Source organism: Danio aesculapii, chromosome 20 (genome assembly GCF_903798145.1).
Source record: "Danio aesculapii chromosome 20, fDanAes4.1, whole genome shotgun sequence".
Classification (NCBI taxonomy): Eukaryota; Metazoa; Chordata; class Actinopteri; order Cypriniformes; family Danionidae; genus Danio; species Danio aesculapii.
The window spans coordinates 7,501-22,427 of record NC_079454.1 but is presented as its reverse complement, the minus strand read 5'-3'; the positions used below and the strand labels follow the sequence as shown (position 1 = coordinate 22,427).

The 14,927-nt window shown below is 39.3% G+C and overlaps 1 protein-coding gene across 1 annotated transcript; it reads right to left on the bottom strand.

The window, feature by feature from the left end:
- Window positions 1–133: 133 nt before the first annotated feature.
- Window positions 134–8,806, bottom strand: LOC130247354 (gastrula zinc finger protein XlCGF49.1). The gene is made up of 4 exons (XM_056480576.1): window positions 8,754–8,806; window positions 6,853–6,976; window positions 5,859–5,973; window positions 134–2,227 (listed from the first exon to the last, which is right to left on the bottom strand). Exons 2-4 carry the CDS (start codon window positions 6,865–6,867, stop codon window positions 1,614–1,616), a joined length of 744 nt encoding a protein of 247 aa, XP_056336551.1. The 5' UTR covers window positions 6,868–6,976; window positions 8,754–8,806; the 3' UTR covers window positions 134–1,613.
- Window positions 8,807–14,927: the final 6,121 nt, after the last annotated feature.

Genomic DNA, 14,927 nt, shown 5'->3' with positions numbered 1-14,927 from the left:
AAATCTAATTTTACCCACTGTCCAACAGCTAATGCAGAGTTCGATGAAAATCTGAGTATAAAACAAGCTAAAATGTCTCCTGCATTTCTAGTTAGATTTGCATATATTTGTGTTATTCATTTACAAAAATGCATTTGATTCATGTTTTATTTGTATATGTCATATTTATACACTTTACTCTTTTAAATGAGCGTTTTCTGGCTTGCAAACACAATTGTTTAAATCGGAGTAAATATGTTTACATGTGTATTACAGGCTAAATATGTTACAGTTAATAAAGATGTATACACTTAAATATTAACATTTCTTTTTTTCCACTGTTTTTACACCAGTGGGCTCAATAATTTTTATCTGGACCAGCACTGCTCTAGTGGTTGAAAAGAAGGAAACTCTTAGCGTAGAAAAGCGCGCTACATCAGTCACGTCTTTTCATTCTCCAATCAAATGAAAGCAGAGGCGGGTTTTCCACTGAGGTGACTGCAGTGTTTGTGTTATTAAAACGACTACGGAGACTTCTGAAGATGAAGGAGAGACTAGTGGTCATTGTTTTCAGTTATCCAGAGCTGTACGATTTCACAAATCTTCAATATCACAACATTATTAAATATTACAATAATAAGAATATCAATGCTCGTGCACTGCACTTCTTTACCAAATGGCTTAAACGCAGTGTGATGCATCTGGTGTTCTCAGAACAGAAAGCTTGTTCAGTTTCATCAGCCCCTAAAACATCTGCTGTTCTGTTCACCTAGAATCTGCGTTCTGTTATTGTAGGTGGCTGTTATTATGCTGCTGTGCAGCTGAAGACTTTCAATTATCAGCCCTCCTGCTTAAATAAAGTGCTGTTTAGCGGAGCAAGGAGATTTCTTACAGTATTACCAATTAGATTATTCTTCTAGAGGTTCAGAGCAGTGTCGAGTCACAGCAAGAAGGTTCCGGCTGGGCCAGGAGGCATTTCAGCCAGTGTTGGCGTGGGTTTCCTCCGGGTGCTCCGGTTTCCCCCACAGTCCAACACATTCAGCATAGTGATGAATAAATGAGTGTGTGTGTGTACGGGTGTTTTCCGGCACTGGGTTGCAGCTGGAAGGCCATGTGCCACATCAATCATATGCGGTTTATTACTCTCTGGTGACTCCTGATAAATCAGGGACTAAGCAAAGGAAAGTAAGTGAGTTTCCCACAATTGGCTAATAATTTGCAAGATGTCAAGAGCCAGAGAGCATGTGGTGGGGTTTGTGGTCTAGAAACAGCCACATTTAATTGTAACCAGAAAAGGAAAGTGTCACTCTGGCAGTTGTAAGTGATTGACTGGAGTGTCTGTAAGGCAAATGAAGAGTGTTTCTCTACATCCACACTTTTGTTACTGTCTGACCCTGCTGTAAACACAGCACTGATAAAGCTGAACAGTCTAGCCGTTCTTCAGCCAGTGCTGTCCAAACCAACAGCATCTGATAAAAAACACCTGACCAGTGCAAGAACTCAGAGTTCAAGAGTTCAGAATCAGAGTCACTGTTGAGCTCAGCACTGTGTTCAGAGGCATCTCTGTCTGGTTTCCACAGCTGTATAAAGTGGTGCTTCATCTCTGAAGTCTTTTCGATGGTCTCAGTCTTCCGTCACGTGTGGATCCTCATGTGGACCTTCAGGTTGGTGTGCTTAATGAAGCTCATGCCGCACTGGTGGCAGGTCAGACAGCTCTCCCGTAGGTGGATGGTCATGTGGTTGTTCAGGATATCTCTGCGTGTGAAGCTCTTTCCGCAGCATGCGCAGGTGAAGGGCTTCTCGCCGGTGTGCACCTTGATGTGAGCCCGCAGGTTCCCCTTGAGGTTGAAGGTGCGTCCACACTGCGAGCAGGTGTGTGGCCGCTCACCACTGTGAATGCTCATGTGCGTCTTCAGGCTGCCTTTCCTGGAGAAACTCTTTCCACACAGCCGGCAGACAAAGGGCTTCTCCCCGCTGTGGACAATAAGGTGCAGCTTCAGGTTCCCCCTGTTGCTGAAGCTCTTCCCACACTGCGGACAGCACAAACTGACGGAGTCCACACTCTCCTCAGCTGCTGCGTCTGCGCTGGTGAAGTCCTGATGCTCCTCTAACAGGTCTTTCTCTTCTGTGTCATCCAGTTCTTCTCTTCCAAACGGGTCTTTCTCTTCCTCCAGATCTTCTCTCCCGAACGGCTCTTTGTCTTTAGTGTCCTCCAGATCTTCTGTCTCTTCCTTCAGCACCAGCAGATCTGAGGGAAAAGCAGGGACGAGTAGAGATGAAGCCCAGATTAAGGCCGAATCCCTAATTCTTAGCCCTCCCCTTTGCCACTGCCCCTCGGTTTGCACATTCACCTGAAGGGTTAAGGCCTGGTATATACTCGATGCCTTTGGTAGTTAGCTTGATTGCGCACAGCGAATGTGATGTTATTGTGGAGGTTCACATTGGGTGCGTGCCATGATTTCAGCTGGCGGAGCGCACAAAATTTTTTTTGACTCGAGCGAACAGTTCACGAGGCGCCATGTTTGATTTGAGTATGAAACACTTTGAGGAGGTTTTGTCTGAAACAGGTACAACTGTACACACATCTTTATGATCCGTCCATGCGTGTTTAGAGGGATAACCAGATGACCAATAACTCTTGACTAGAAATTGCAACAGAAATGGGAAAGGAGGAACGTTTTTGTTAAAAAGTTTAGAGAAACTTGAGGGAGAAGTTTGTTAAAACCAAAAAAAGAGGCCATGGCTAAAGTGGAGACCCGGTTGGTTTTAATACACAGAATAGAATCTATTTTTCCACCAGTCACAGGTTTTACACTGATGTGTATATTACAATCTTAAATTTAAAACAACGTGATAGTTACAAACTAAACTGAAGGAACAGAATTATTTCTTTGATAACTGGAAAGGAATATCTGAACCAGTTGGTCTACAGTATACTGATGCCCTGTTTTTCTGGGCTTTATTGGTGATTATTGTCAGGGAAGTTGGACCATTTATGCCTTTGTAGCATAAGCAGAGGACACAAACTAGCCAGACAGTAATGTGAATTATGGAGTGGGCTAAATCTATAAAAACAGCAGTATTTTTTAGTAAGTGAACTTTCTTTTAATGTGTTTTATCTTGTATATTTTTATATACAAAATATTTGTAGAGCAGCCCATGTTCTGTTGTCACTGATATTTAACTTTAATATGTAGCTAATATAGGTACATTTTACTGTCTGAAATATGAACAAAAGAAAGTGATGCATCAAAGTTTGATTTTAAAAATCTTGAATGATTATAAAAATCTTTATAATCATTAAAATGAAAAAATAATATTAATTAGTTTAAAAGTACTGAATGATATTAATGATATGGCGTAGTTCCGGAAACTTCCTAGTTCTCTGTTTATCCATCTGACTCTATGGTGGGTTTCTGTTGACCGCCCCGTGTCATTGTACAGAATATCACATCGGTAAATGCATCAAGTATAAAAGCCTCATCCATTTCGTGATGTACACATGCAGTCAGCAGAGCTACACGACGCGGTGCCAGGCAAAAGTATAAATCAGCTTTAAGATTGTCCCAATTCTCTTTTGCTTGGAGGTGTAGGGGTAAGGGGAAGTGCCACACAGCCCTACAAATGATGTTTTTTCAGGACCACACTATAAACTCAGGCGAGTGCGAGAGATTTTCCCACGAATACTCCATCTACAGCAGCAACACGACTGCAAAACAGAGACTCACAAATGTGAAAAAACGACTTTTAATACAAACAAGCAACTGACTCTTTACATTCAGAATGTCGTGAGTGTGTTGTGGTCATGACAAAATGTCAATAACAACCTTACAATAACCATCGCAACATATTACATGTATATTCAGTTAGGGATGAAGTACATCCAGGGGGTTATTGCAGAATAAAGGCCTACAGGCATATCTGCAGCCTGATGCAAAGCACTGACTGAGGGGTTTATTCTGAGAAAACAACCGTGCTGGATGTGCTTTATAACGCTTATTACACAGCTGTTTAACACAAAAAAGACACAAACCATTGTTCTGAGCTGCAATATTTTAATAATTCTTTGATTAAACGCAAAGAAGACCGAATTAAATGTAATATAGACTAAGCTAAGCATTATTCAGTCACAAGATGGCACCAATTAAAAAAAAAACACAAAGCTGTCAGAAAAGAAACCTGTAGAATGGAGATAATACTAAATATGCATTAACCTGCGTATTATACAAGCAGGCACATATGAATGTGAATGTAAGTATATGAATGTGAATGGATCATATATATATATATATATATATATATATATATATATATATATATAGTTAAAGTCAGAATTATTAGCCCCCTTTGAATTTTTTTTCTTTTTTAAATATTTCCCAAATGATGTTTAACAGAGCAAGGAAATTTTCACAGTATGTCTGATAATATTTTTTCTTCTGGAGAAAGTCTTATTTGTTTTATTTTGGCTAGAATAAAAGCAGTTTGAAATTTTTTAATCACCATTTTAAGGTCAATATTATTAATATTATTTAAGCTATTTGTTTTTGATAGTCTACAGAACAAACCATCGTTATAAAATAACTTGCCTAATTACCCTAACCTGCCTAGTTAACCTAATTAACCTAGTTAAGCCTTTAAATGTCACTTTAAGCTGTATGGAAGTGTCTTGAAGAATATCTAGTCTAATAGTATTTACTGTCATCATGACAAAGATAAAATAAATCAGGTATTAATAATGAGTTATTGAAACTATTATGATTAGAAATGAGCTGAAAAAAAAATCTTCTCTCCGTTAAACAGAAATTGGAGTAAAAAAATAAACAGGGGGGCTAATAATTCTGACTTCAACTGTATACACTAGATATTGCAAACTGACCTGGAGCATGCGTCAATATCGCCACCATATTTGTACAGTGCTCCCAGGACAAATGTCATTCAGCCGCACTAAGACAGTGTGCCAGTGTGAAGATGCTGGACTTTAGTGCTGTGTACAGGTGTAGTAATCAGCAAACTAAGAAAACAAAGCCCAAAGGTTGAACATTTCATGAAGTTTTGTGCTCCATTAGTAATGTTATTGATGATTATACAGTCTATGTAGTAAATAAAGAACAGTTTCCTGCTTTAATCAACATGATCCACCAGATATACCACAGACACCGGAGGAAACCCAAAGGCTGGCACGCTTTCAAGCTTGAAACGAACAGCATTCTTCCAAATACAGTCCAAAACTACTTTTTGCAAGCTAGGCTGGCCACACTTTTAAAGTCTGCTGCTTTGCTGACATCAGAGCAGTGCGCTGTGCTGTTTGTGTTACGAGACAACCACACTTAGTGCTGGAGTGCATGACGTGGGGTGATTTTCCCACACAGAGTTTTTCAACTGCAGCTGTACACAGCGCTCCGTCAGAAACACCAGACACAATGGTGAGTGTCTTATGGCATGATGTGAGCTCAGCAGAGTGTTTTCAGTTCATCCATTCAGAAGATCAGTGTTGATGAACACACTCTGCATTACACTCAACATCCATATGAATGAGTTGAAAATGCTCACTCCACGAGTATGCTAGCGATGACATGATGATGTGTGAGTGAGTGAGCAGAAGCGGTGTCACATTTCTCTGGGGAATTTACCCATAACTTCAGCATACACCTCACCATTTGTTGTTAATTTATCAATAATATTAATATGACTATTTCCATGTTCTCAGTTCAGATGTAGACACTGGGTTTATTGTTACTCACAATATTTTATTAGTAAGGGCTGCCTCAGTGTTATCTGGTCATTTGTGTTCACACGAGGCTCAGGTCAAATAAAACCCTTTATATTTAAAAGACGAGTGATTTCTGCAGAGCTGCGAGCATCAGATAAGGAAAACCAACCTGTCTGTTCCTCGGCATCTTCATCTCTGAAAGCTTCTTCAATCGTCACGTCTTCACGCTCCTCTTTAATCAACGCCATCTTCAGAATTACACATTCACGAGTCCCATGAAGTCTCTGTGCGTTTCAGAGGAGAGAAAATATCAACAGAAATATGAATAACTCCAAACCTAAACCTCTGACTGCACCTCATCAGCTCTCCAGATCAGAAGCCAATCAGAATGAGAGTTAATGGCCTTAAAGGCACAGCTCATCCAAAACTGAAGCCTTGTGTCCTCATTTACTCAGCTTTCACTCGCTCCTAACCGGTTTAGGTTTTTCTTCTGTTGAACATGATAAGATAACCTGTAACTACTGACGTCCACTGGTTTTGTCTTTCCTACTATGGAAGTCACTGGTTTCAACATTCTTCAAAATATCTTATCTTGTGTTCGACAGAAGATTTATGGGTCATTCTAGCCTAAACATACATTTTCACTTATAAATAACATGACAGGGCCTGACTTAAGCTTGTCCTTCTTAGAATATCATTCAAAGACCAGCATAAAGTCATGAGATTCAGTAGCTGTGTCCCATTTCAGAGGCTGCATCCTCCAAAGGATGCATTAGAAGTGAACTGCGTCATCACGGCACGATGAAGGCGGTCTCATTAAAAAAAAATAGAAGGCTCCTTCAAATGCAGCCTCTAAACACATCCTTCGGTTCCCAGGTAATGAAGGACACAATCGGTGGATCCTTCGTGGCCTTAAACGTCCCAAAATTCATTGCACGCTGATAACGGCAGGACGTTTTATGCATCAAAGGAAATCTATTTCCAGCTTCTGTAAACCTGGTCTTGCCTTCAAATCGCTTGCAGTAATTTTTAAAATCACTCTGAAAAAAGCCTTTACAAATTGTATCACGGCTCACTAACAGCAGCATTTACTGTCCTCTGTAGGTAAGATCGTCTCATTTCAAAATGCTCGGTTCAGCTTGTGTGGACTTTGAAGGACTCACCTTTGAAATCTGCATCCTTCAGAGGATGAAGCCTCTGAAATGAGACACAGCAATGACAGAACCCATCCTTGATCACTGTCAGCTTCTCCTCCGTCAAATAATGTCACTTCCTCAGGGTCATAGGCTAAAAGGTGTAATGCACACATTTTATATTAGATTTACTGCAAATGTGACAGGACTGACAGAAACACAGGGACAATTGTACATTTATTTGTAGAATTTATTTAAAGGCTATCAATTAAAGTTTAGCATTTCAATAGTCTATTAGCTACTACATAATGACTTTGGTGTGAAAGTAGATCACCCTCGCCAGAATCTGTCAAAATGACCCGCGGGCTTTTGCTTCTTCTAATAAAAAAGATCTCAGAATAACCTATATTGGCCCAGGCTATTTTAATATCTAAAAAATAAAGCATCAAAAAGAAAATTCTATCAACACAAACAAATTAGAATATTTTAAAATACATGTGGGGTGGCTGGTGATGTCATTATCTTTAATTCAATATTTTAATAATAGAAGCAGCACTAACGACACTTTCATACAATCCAGCACAAATGAACCACACACAAATGAGACTATTTTGGCAAATATGGAGCAACTGGGGCCGAGAGACCTCTGAATGATTTAATATTATTTCATTAGGCCTAATAATTATATATATATATATATATATATATATATATATATATATATATATATATATATATATATATATATATATATATTCTGCAGCACAAAATAGGAAGCAAATTGTGAGCAAACAAAAATAATATATTCACGCACAAATATATATACATGTATCTGATGTTCATTTCAACGGCACAAACCAGCACAAATCAGGCACAAACGAATGACAGCACTATGTGTGCGATTTAGAGGAACTGGAGTAAACTGACGTCACGGCTTTCGAAATATTTTGGTTATATCTAAACGTGGGAAAACAGATACAGTGTTTGTTTAAGAGGCACAAAGCAGCACAAACGACCTGTGCTGATCTGAAGTGATTTGAGCAACATGAGGTGGAAAGTGACGTCACAGGATCAAAAAATAATGCTTAATACCTCAGACCCCAAACCAGCAGACACGTTCATTTTCAAAGCACAAGCGAATGGCGTGGTTTTGTGGATTATTTGTTTTAAGGGGTGCCAACTTCACAGAGGTTAAAGCTGTAGGTTCATCTGGCCAGAGGACAAGCACAGTGACTGGGTTTGTACCGTGGTTTAATAAAGAAAAACAATCTGAGAACCAGATGAATGATATACTCCCTTACAGAACAACTCTCAGAGATCAACCATCAGCCCATTTTAGACAATTTAGGGATGAAATACTTTTTATTCGCTGTATTTCTGTTGTTATTTCAGGGACAGATGATGTACGCTTCTACTAATGTCACTTGAGGGAGAGAACATTGTGGGGCGAACTGTACATCTAAATCACATCATTTCTACAATATTTGAGTTAAAATACACAGGCAGGGTTGTGTTAATTACTGAACTGTAACCTGAACGCAGTATATTTCCACTGTAATGATAGCACTGCTGCGGCTGCGTTGTTTGACCAGCAGGAGTCGGTACCGCGCGTTGACTCGGATCACTGAATCGCTTTGAGAAGCGTTTGATTCAGTCGACTCGGACTGTCTAAAAGCTGTTTCTGCCGTCACGGATAGGCAGTGACTGAATTTCTGATCAAGCGGATTTCGATATTATGAGCGAAATGAGACGCAGCTTTTCCTTCATGCGGGGATATGAATGAATGCGCTTTACTCATGCAAAATAACCTTCATTAGTGTTTAAAAAGCATTACAATATTACACCCAGCAGAACATGATCAATGTTGTACCGCTGAAAATATTAATTATTGTTAAACGGTTTCTGTAGGATTAAACTGTTTAAAAACAAACCTTTCTCCAGTCGGATGATAACAGAAGCAGGAGTGCGGCGCCGCGTGATGACGTCACTGCGCCAAGCCAAAATAAAAGTCGTGTCCAGTTCATTAGAAATGGTCTAACCTAAAAATAAGTTATATTGATTTCTCTAATGTACTAAGAACTTATTGTAAACGTTTCTGAGTTTAAACAACGATGTTTGGTGTTGAAACTATTTTTCAGAAAAAGGAAAATGATGACAAATTAATAAAAGAGCTGCTAAAGCAGAGTTCATGTTAGTTCAGACACACATCAGACACTTGTGTTTCCATTTAAACGATTAAACATGTAAAACTCTGTTAAAACAGGTATTACATGTAAACTATTCTTCCCCAAAGAAAACACACACATAATTAATAATAATGGAAATGATATTGGTTTCAGCATTGAAACTGTATGGGCTGTATGCACATGGACTTTTAATTTCTCTAAAAATCAGGCAATGAGCTTTGAACACACCTTATTTATGACTTTGTAGAAGAGCTTTTGCTGGTGATTCCAGCTTCTAGACGCCTCTGTGGCGAGACCAGTCGTCTGCATTCCTCAGGAGTGATTCTGGAATAACCTAAATCAAGTGATCCTAAATAAATACACATCCTCATTCTCATTGTGTCCCTCAGATGACTGGGCTGTGAGTGCGTTTGTGATGGGGCATCTCTGTGCCGGATAGATCGCTGGTTCTTGGCTGTCCCGGGTCGCAGATGCAGCGCTCATAAAGGCTGTCTGACGGGTGAAGACGAGTCTCTGGACGGGCTGGACAGCATCACCTGCCCCACCTGGCAGGCTCCGGACACATCCCGGCAGGTGAGCACGCCGAAAATACACAGCTTCACATTCACCTTATGAAGGAAGAACTCTTCAAAATCAGTCCAGAATACATGTAATAATGCTATATAGCTCTCTGAAACTGACCCTTGTAGACTTTGATCTAATCAGACTTGATAAAAACCATTAGGATCAAACATAATTAAATCATGTTGAGCATTAGAGGCTGCTGGAGATATTCACACACTGCTCACACACTCCCTAAATGTCTGTAAATTAGGGCTGCACAATGTATAGCTTCAGCATCGATATCGCTGGATCTGCAGTGTTCAGCTGGGGTTATAAAATCATGAGATCATCACAAACTTTAACCCTAATAGAGTGAAAGGTTTTTCATCTGGATGTGTTTTAAGGCCTGTGACTGTACGATTTCAGGCTGGTTTAAATTAAGTAGTTGTAAAGTTTAGCTTTAGCAAAGATTATTTGTATTTAATTATTTATGCAGTGTTGACTGCACAGTGTTAATTTACACATGATCACTGCATTTCAGTCCCTAAATACCGTAAATTCCACAGAAAATCCATAAAACAGTTTATTTTATCTCCTTACTCAGTTTTATTCATAGAGAATTCAAAATCATCTTTTGAAATGGTATTTCTATCGCATTAATTTTCACAGACACACCAATATCGCAATGTCCCTTATCTGCTATCAGATATTGTGCAGCTCTAATGAGAATTCAGGAAATGGGGTTTGTTGTGTTTTGTGTTGTGTAAAATAGCCAATCAGCAGGTAATCAGTGTTATTGGTCGAGGTCAGGAGGTGGTGGATATTTCTCAGTGTTATCTGACCGGCTGATTGTTTTTCAGGGCAGCTGAATGAGTTGGTTGCTCTGATTCCCTACAGTGATCAAAGGTTACAGCCTCGGAGAATGTGAGTGACACACACAGCACATTCACAGTGGAAACACTCTTCATTTATGAAACTTACCTATAAGAAAACCACAGCACAAGTTAAAGCACATTAAAGGGTCTGTTTACCCAAAAAATGAACATTTACTTACAATTTACTCTCCCTCAAGTCCTTGGGAACCTTTCTTCTGTTGAACTTAAAAGAAAATATCATGATGAGCGTTTGTAGAGTGTGTGTGTGTGTTCAGTTTGAGGTGAGAATAGCACACAGATGATGTTCTCTAACTCTCTGAAACTGACCCTCTCAGGCTTTTATCCTAATTGTGGTGTTTTGGTGACTGTCGCTTTAAATACAAATGAGATTGTGCTCTTTTTCAGACGAGGGCGGAGCTTCAGACACCTGTGCATCACCATAGTGACAGATGTAAAACAGCACTAGCTGTGTTGTCAGTGCTGGTCAGGTCTGATTTGAACAAACACAATTAATCCATGTTTAGCATTAGAGGCTGCACACACACACACACACACACACACACACACACACACACACACTACTGGGGTTAAACCTTATTTCTGCTGAATAAAAATGAGCTGGTAAGCTGTAACCACTGACTTCCACAGTAGGAAACACAAATACAGTGGCAGTCAATGGTTACAGGTTTCCAAAATTTTTCTGAATTTGATATAAAGTCATGGTGTACACAACAGTCTCTTGCTGCATCACAGACAAATTAATCACTGTATGACCACCTGATATTAGGTATGGATAGATAAATAATATAAAACAATATAATATAACATAACATAATATAAAACAATATAATATAATATAATATAATATAATATAATATAATATAATATAATATAATATAATATAATAGCGATTTGTGATTTTCGAAAGTATTACTGCACTTTGTAAATGTTTATTATTACCATTTGTTGAGTCTCCCCATAGGATTCATCATCACTTTATTCAATCTCTCGCACCCTTTCTTTGTGTCCTTGCCTGGGATCCTACATGGGTGAAGCTCAGACACAGGATAGAAGAAGAAGAATCACAATCATCTCTGGGGGTCCAGCATGTTAATGCGGTGCTCGCGAGCAGCGCATGCAATCACTGCGATGGCATGTCTGTTGCGCAGCTAAGATCACGGCTCGCTCTTGCAAAAGGGCAAACCACCCCTGTTGTCCCCCGGAAGTAGCGGTTGGCACTCAGGCAGATCTGAGGGTCACAGTGGGGTCAGTCCACCGCTCGCAGACCTCCCATTCCTTAGGGCACTCCAACCAAGCTTCGAGTGAGAGGAGGGCTCCATCCTCCGGGATGATTGCCCTCTCAGTTGACGACACCCAGGACCAGATGTCCATTGCTGCATTGAAGGGTGGGCTGTCATTTTCCAATTACAATCCTGACCTGCTTCCGCCCTCATGGGTGATAAGTGAGCCTCCGGATATGGAATCTGAAATTATGGCTGTGCTATCCAGGGCGGCTTCGGGGGCGAGGCTGGAGATGTGTCACGTCACTTGTCTGGCATCTTTATTCACAGCTGATTGTGATTGCTGCCAGCTGTGCTCGCGCATGCCACCATTGGCATTTCATTGGCCTGTTTTATTACTCTTTCATATTATTGGCTTTCTGGCGAATCCCCCACAGTGGAAGTTTTTTCACAGAGCATTTCTATTCCCCCCCTCGGGGAATGAGGTTTACGTAGTAACTGTTTCGATAGTGGTCTGAAAATATGTGTGTGTGTGTGTGTTAGAGAGAGATGTAGAGAAAACTCTGAAATAAAAACTTTATAAAGAGGAAAGTCTAGAAACTAAATATATGTACAATTTAGTGGAATTTCTTTTATTAGTTTTTTGTTGCAATATTTAGCTTGAATTTAAATGTTTTATTTGTTTCTAAAGATGTTCAGTGACAAAACTATTATTTTAATGAATATCACTGTTAAATATATCAGCTTCATTTCAATCCATCATAATATTTGACCTTTATTTACTGAGAAAATAGATAAAAATCCTTTATGCTGAGCTCTGTAAATGAAGAGTATAAAGCTAAGAGACACATGGAGGTACATGTAGAAAAACAGAAACGGCTGCGATTAAAACAGACAGAAAGAATCTGATCTACATCTTAAATGTAAATATCTTAAACCACATTACATCTACCTTTTATGTTAAGATTCTGGATATTTAACTTTATTTTGAGATATAGAGAGCCGTTTCAAACACGTACAAATAAAAAAACTTTGTTAATATCAATACATTATTAAAATTAAAATGCAGTTGGGCGATTCTCTCTGTACACTCCAGATCAGCAGGGGGCGCTCGCTCTGTGATGACAATCAAGTCAAATCAGCTTTACTTCTATGGTGCTTTATATAGTGCAGACTGAGCTCCATCACTGAGTGTGTGTGTGTGTGTGTGCAGATGAACTAGAGCCCGGCAGTGGATCAGGGGGTGGAGCTAGTGAGCGGTTCGGTGATCATTGGCCAGGATACACTTTATTCTCTCCACCCAGAAATAGTCCTGTGGACAAGCCACTCCGCCCACATGGCAGACCCTGCCCCAATGACAGTCTCCGCCCTCAAGGGCCGGTCACTGCATTCACCTGAAGTGATCTTCTGTAGTGTTCTTCTGTTCTTCATGCGGTGCTGTTTCCTGTGTTCTGACTGCTGACGAGCCTCTTCTGATGTTCATGAGGAGCTTCTGATCTTCACTATATGATGTCAGTGTAATATTGAATATAGTTTGTTTAATTATGACTTTGTATTATTAATTTCACCTTATGTACAGTGTCCATTTTAGGATCCTCTGAGTAGGGTTGGGTACCAAAACCCAGTGCCATTAGAGCACCGGTAGCTTTGTAACCGGTATGTACTGGATCAAATAAGCATATGAATTTCGGTGCCTAATTTCGGTGCCACTGGTGCTGCAAAAAGGACGTAAGAAGCATCAAGGGGTGCATCAAAAAGCAACTCATATAAACACCTTGATCATATTATTGTTTTATTCAGATTAAGGCAAATCATTAGATTACTGATACCCATGTAAACACAGTCACAAGCCCCAACCCTAAACAAAAGGAGTTCAGTATTTTAATGACAGCCTTTCCACATGTTAGTATTAAGCTAATGTAATTTCATGAATTGATGTTTACTTTAAACTGAAATTATATTGTTCTAATAAAATTATTTTTTAAAAACATTTAGTCAAATAAAAGATTTTTCTAGAGTCATCCACCATCATTTTGTGGCTCAAAAGTATCGGTTCAGGCACCGTTTTGGCACTGATATCGTTTGAAAAGTATCGATTTAGCACCGGTATCGAAATAAGCCCAATTGATACCCAACTCTATCTCTGAGCAGTTTCTGCAAGCAGTGGAGACCCCAGAGCAACATTTGGAGTGACCTTTTGTATCTGTGCTGTGGTGCATTATGGGAAGTGGAATAGACCAAATGAAGGTTTTTATTTTAATTATTTTTTACTAAATATGCTTAATATGTTTACATGGGGCAACACAGTGGCGCAGTAAGTAGTGCTGTTGCCTCACAGCAAGAAGGTCGCTGGTTCAAGCCTCGGCTGGGTCAGTTGGGGTTTCTGTGTGTAGTTTGCATGTTCTCCCTGCATTCGCGTGGGTTTCCTCTGGGTGCTTCTGTTTCCCCCACAGTCCAAAGACATGCAGTACAGGTGAATTGGGAAAGCTAAATGTGTGTGAGTGAGTGAGTGAGTGAGTGTGTGTGTGTGGATGTTTCCCAGAGATGGGTTGCAACTGAAAGGGCATCCGCTGCGTTAAACATGTGCTGGATGAGTTGGCAATTCATTCCGCTGTGGCGACCTTAGAGTGATAAAGGGATTAAGCCGAAAATGAATGAATGTTTACATGGCTGTTGAATATTGTAATATTTCCCCAGTGATGGAAGAAACTAAGCTCTCCAAAGCATCAAATCAATTGATCTAATAATTTCTTGCAAAACGACTAGCTGTTTTTAAGTGTTTGTGTGAAACGCCACCTGCTGGAGACCCCTGCTGGTTAATATATGTAAATGCATCAAACTCTGGCCTATAATGTAAAAGGCCTTGCCAACACGCTGTAAATGTTTATGTAAAATGCCAAATGCACATCACTTGGAATCACTCAGTGTTTTAATGTGACCAGTGAACATTCGTGCTACTATAGTGAATTTATCATGAAGATTATTACAAACGCTTAGCCAATATTGCAGATCTGTTTCATCTGTTTAGTTTATTTCATTAAGTTTATTTAATCTTCATCTATATGATCATTTATATATCACTTTCATTTGTTTTGTAAAGTGTAATTAATCAAATTTTTGATGTTTCATCATAAAAATACTTTATAATTGTAATATATTGACATAAAATAATATAAAAAAATGTAAAAAAAAATTTTTTTTTTAGTTTTTAATATGTATTTTTTTATAATCTCATTTGAATTTAAATATTTTATCTTTCT

Bases quoted from the DNA above. Each gene is read 5' to 3' on its own strand.
- LOC130247354 (XM_056480576.1), bottom strand. The intron at 2,228-5,858 runs GTTGGTTTTCCT...CTTTTCCCTCAG, and splicing joins AGATGCCGAGGAACAGACAG to ATCTGCTGGTGCTGAAGGAA.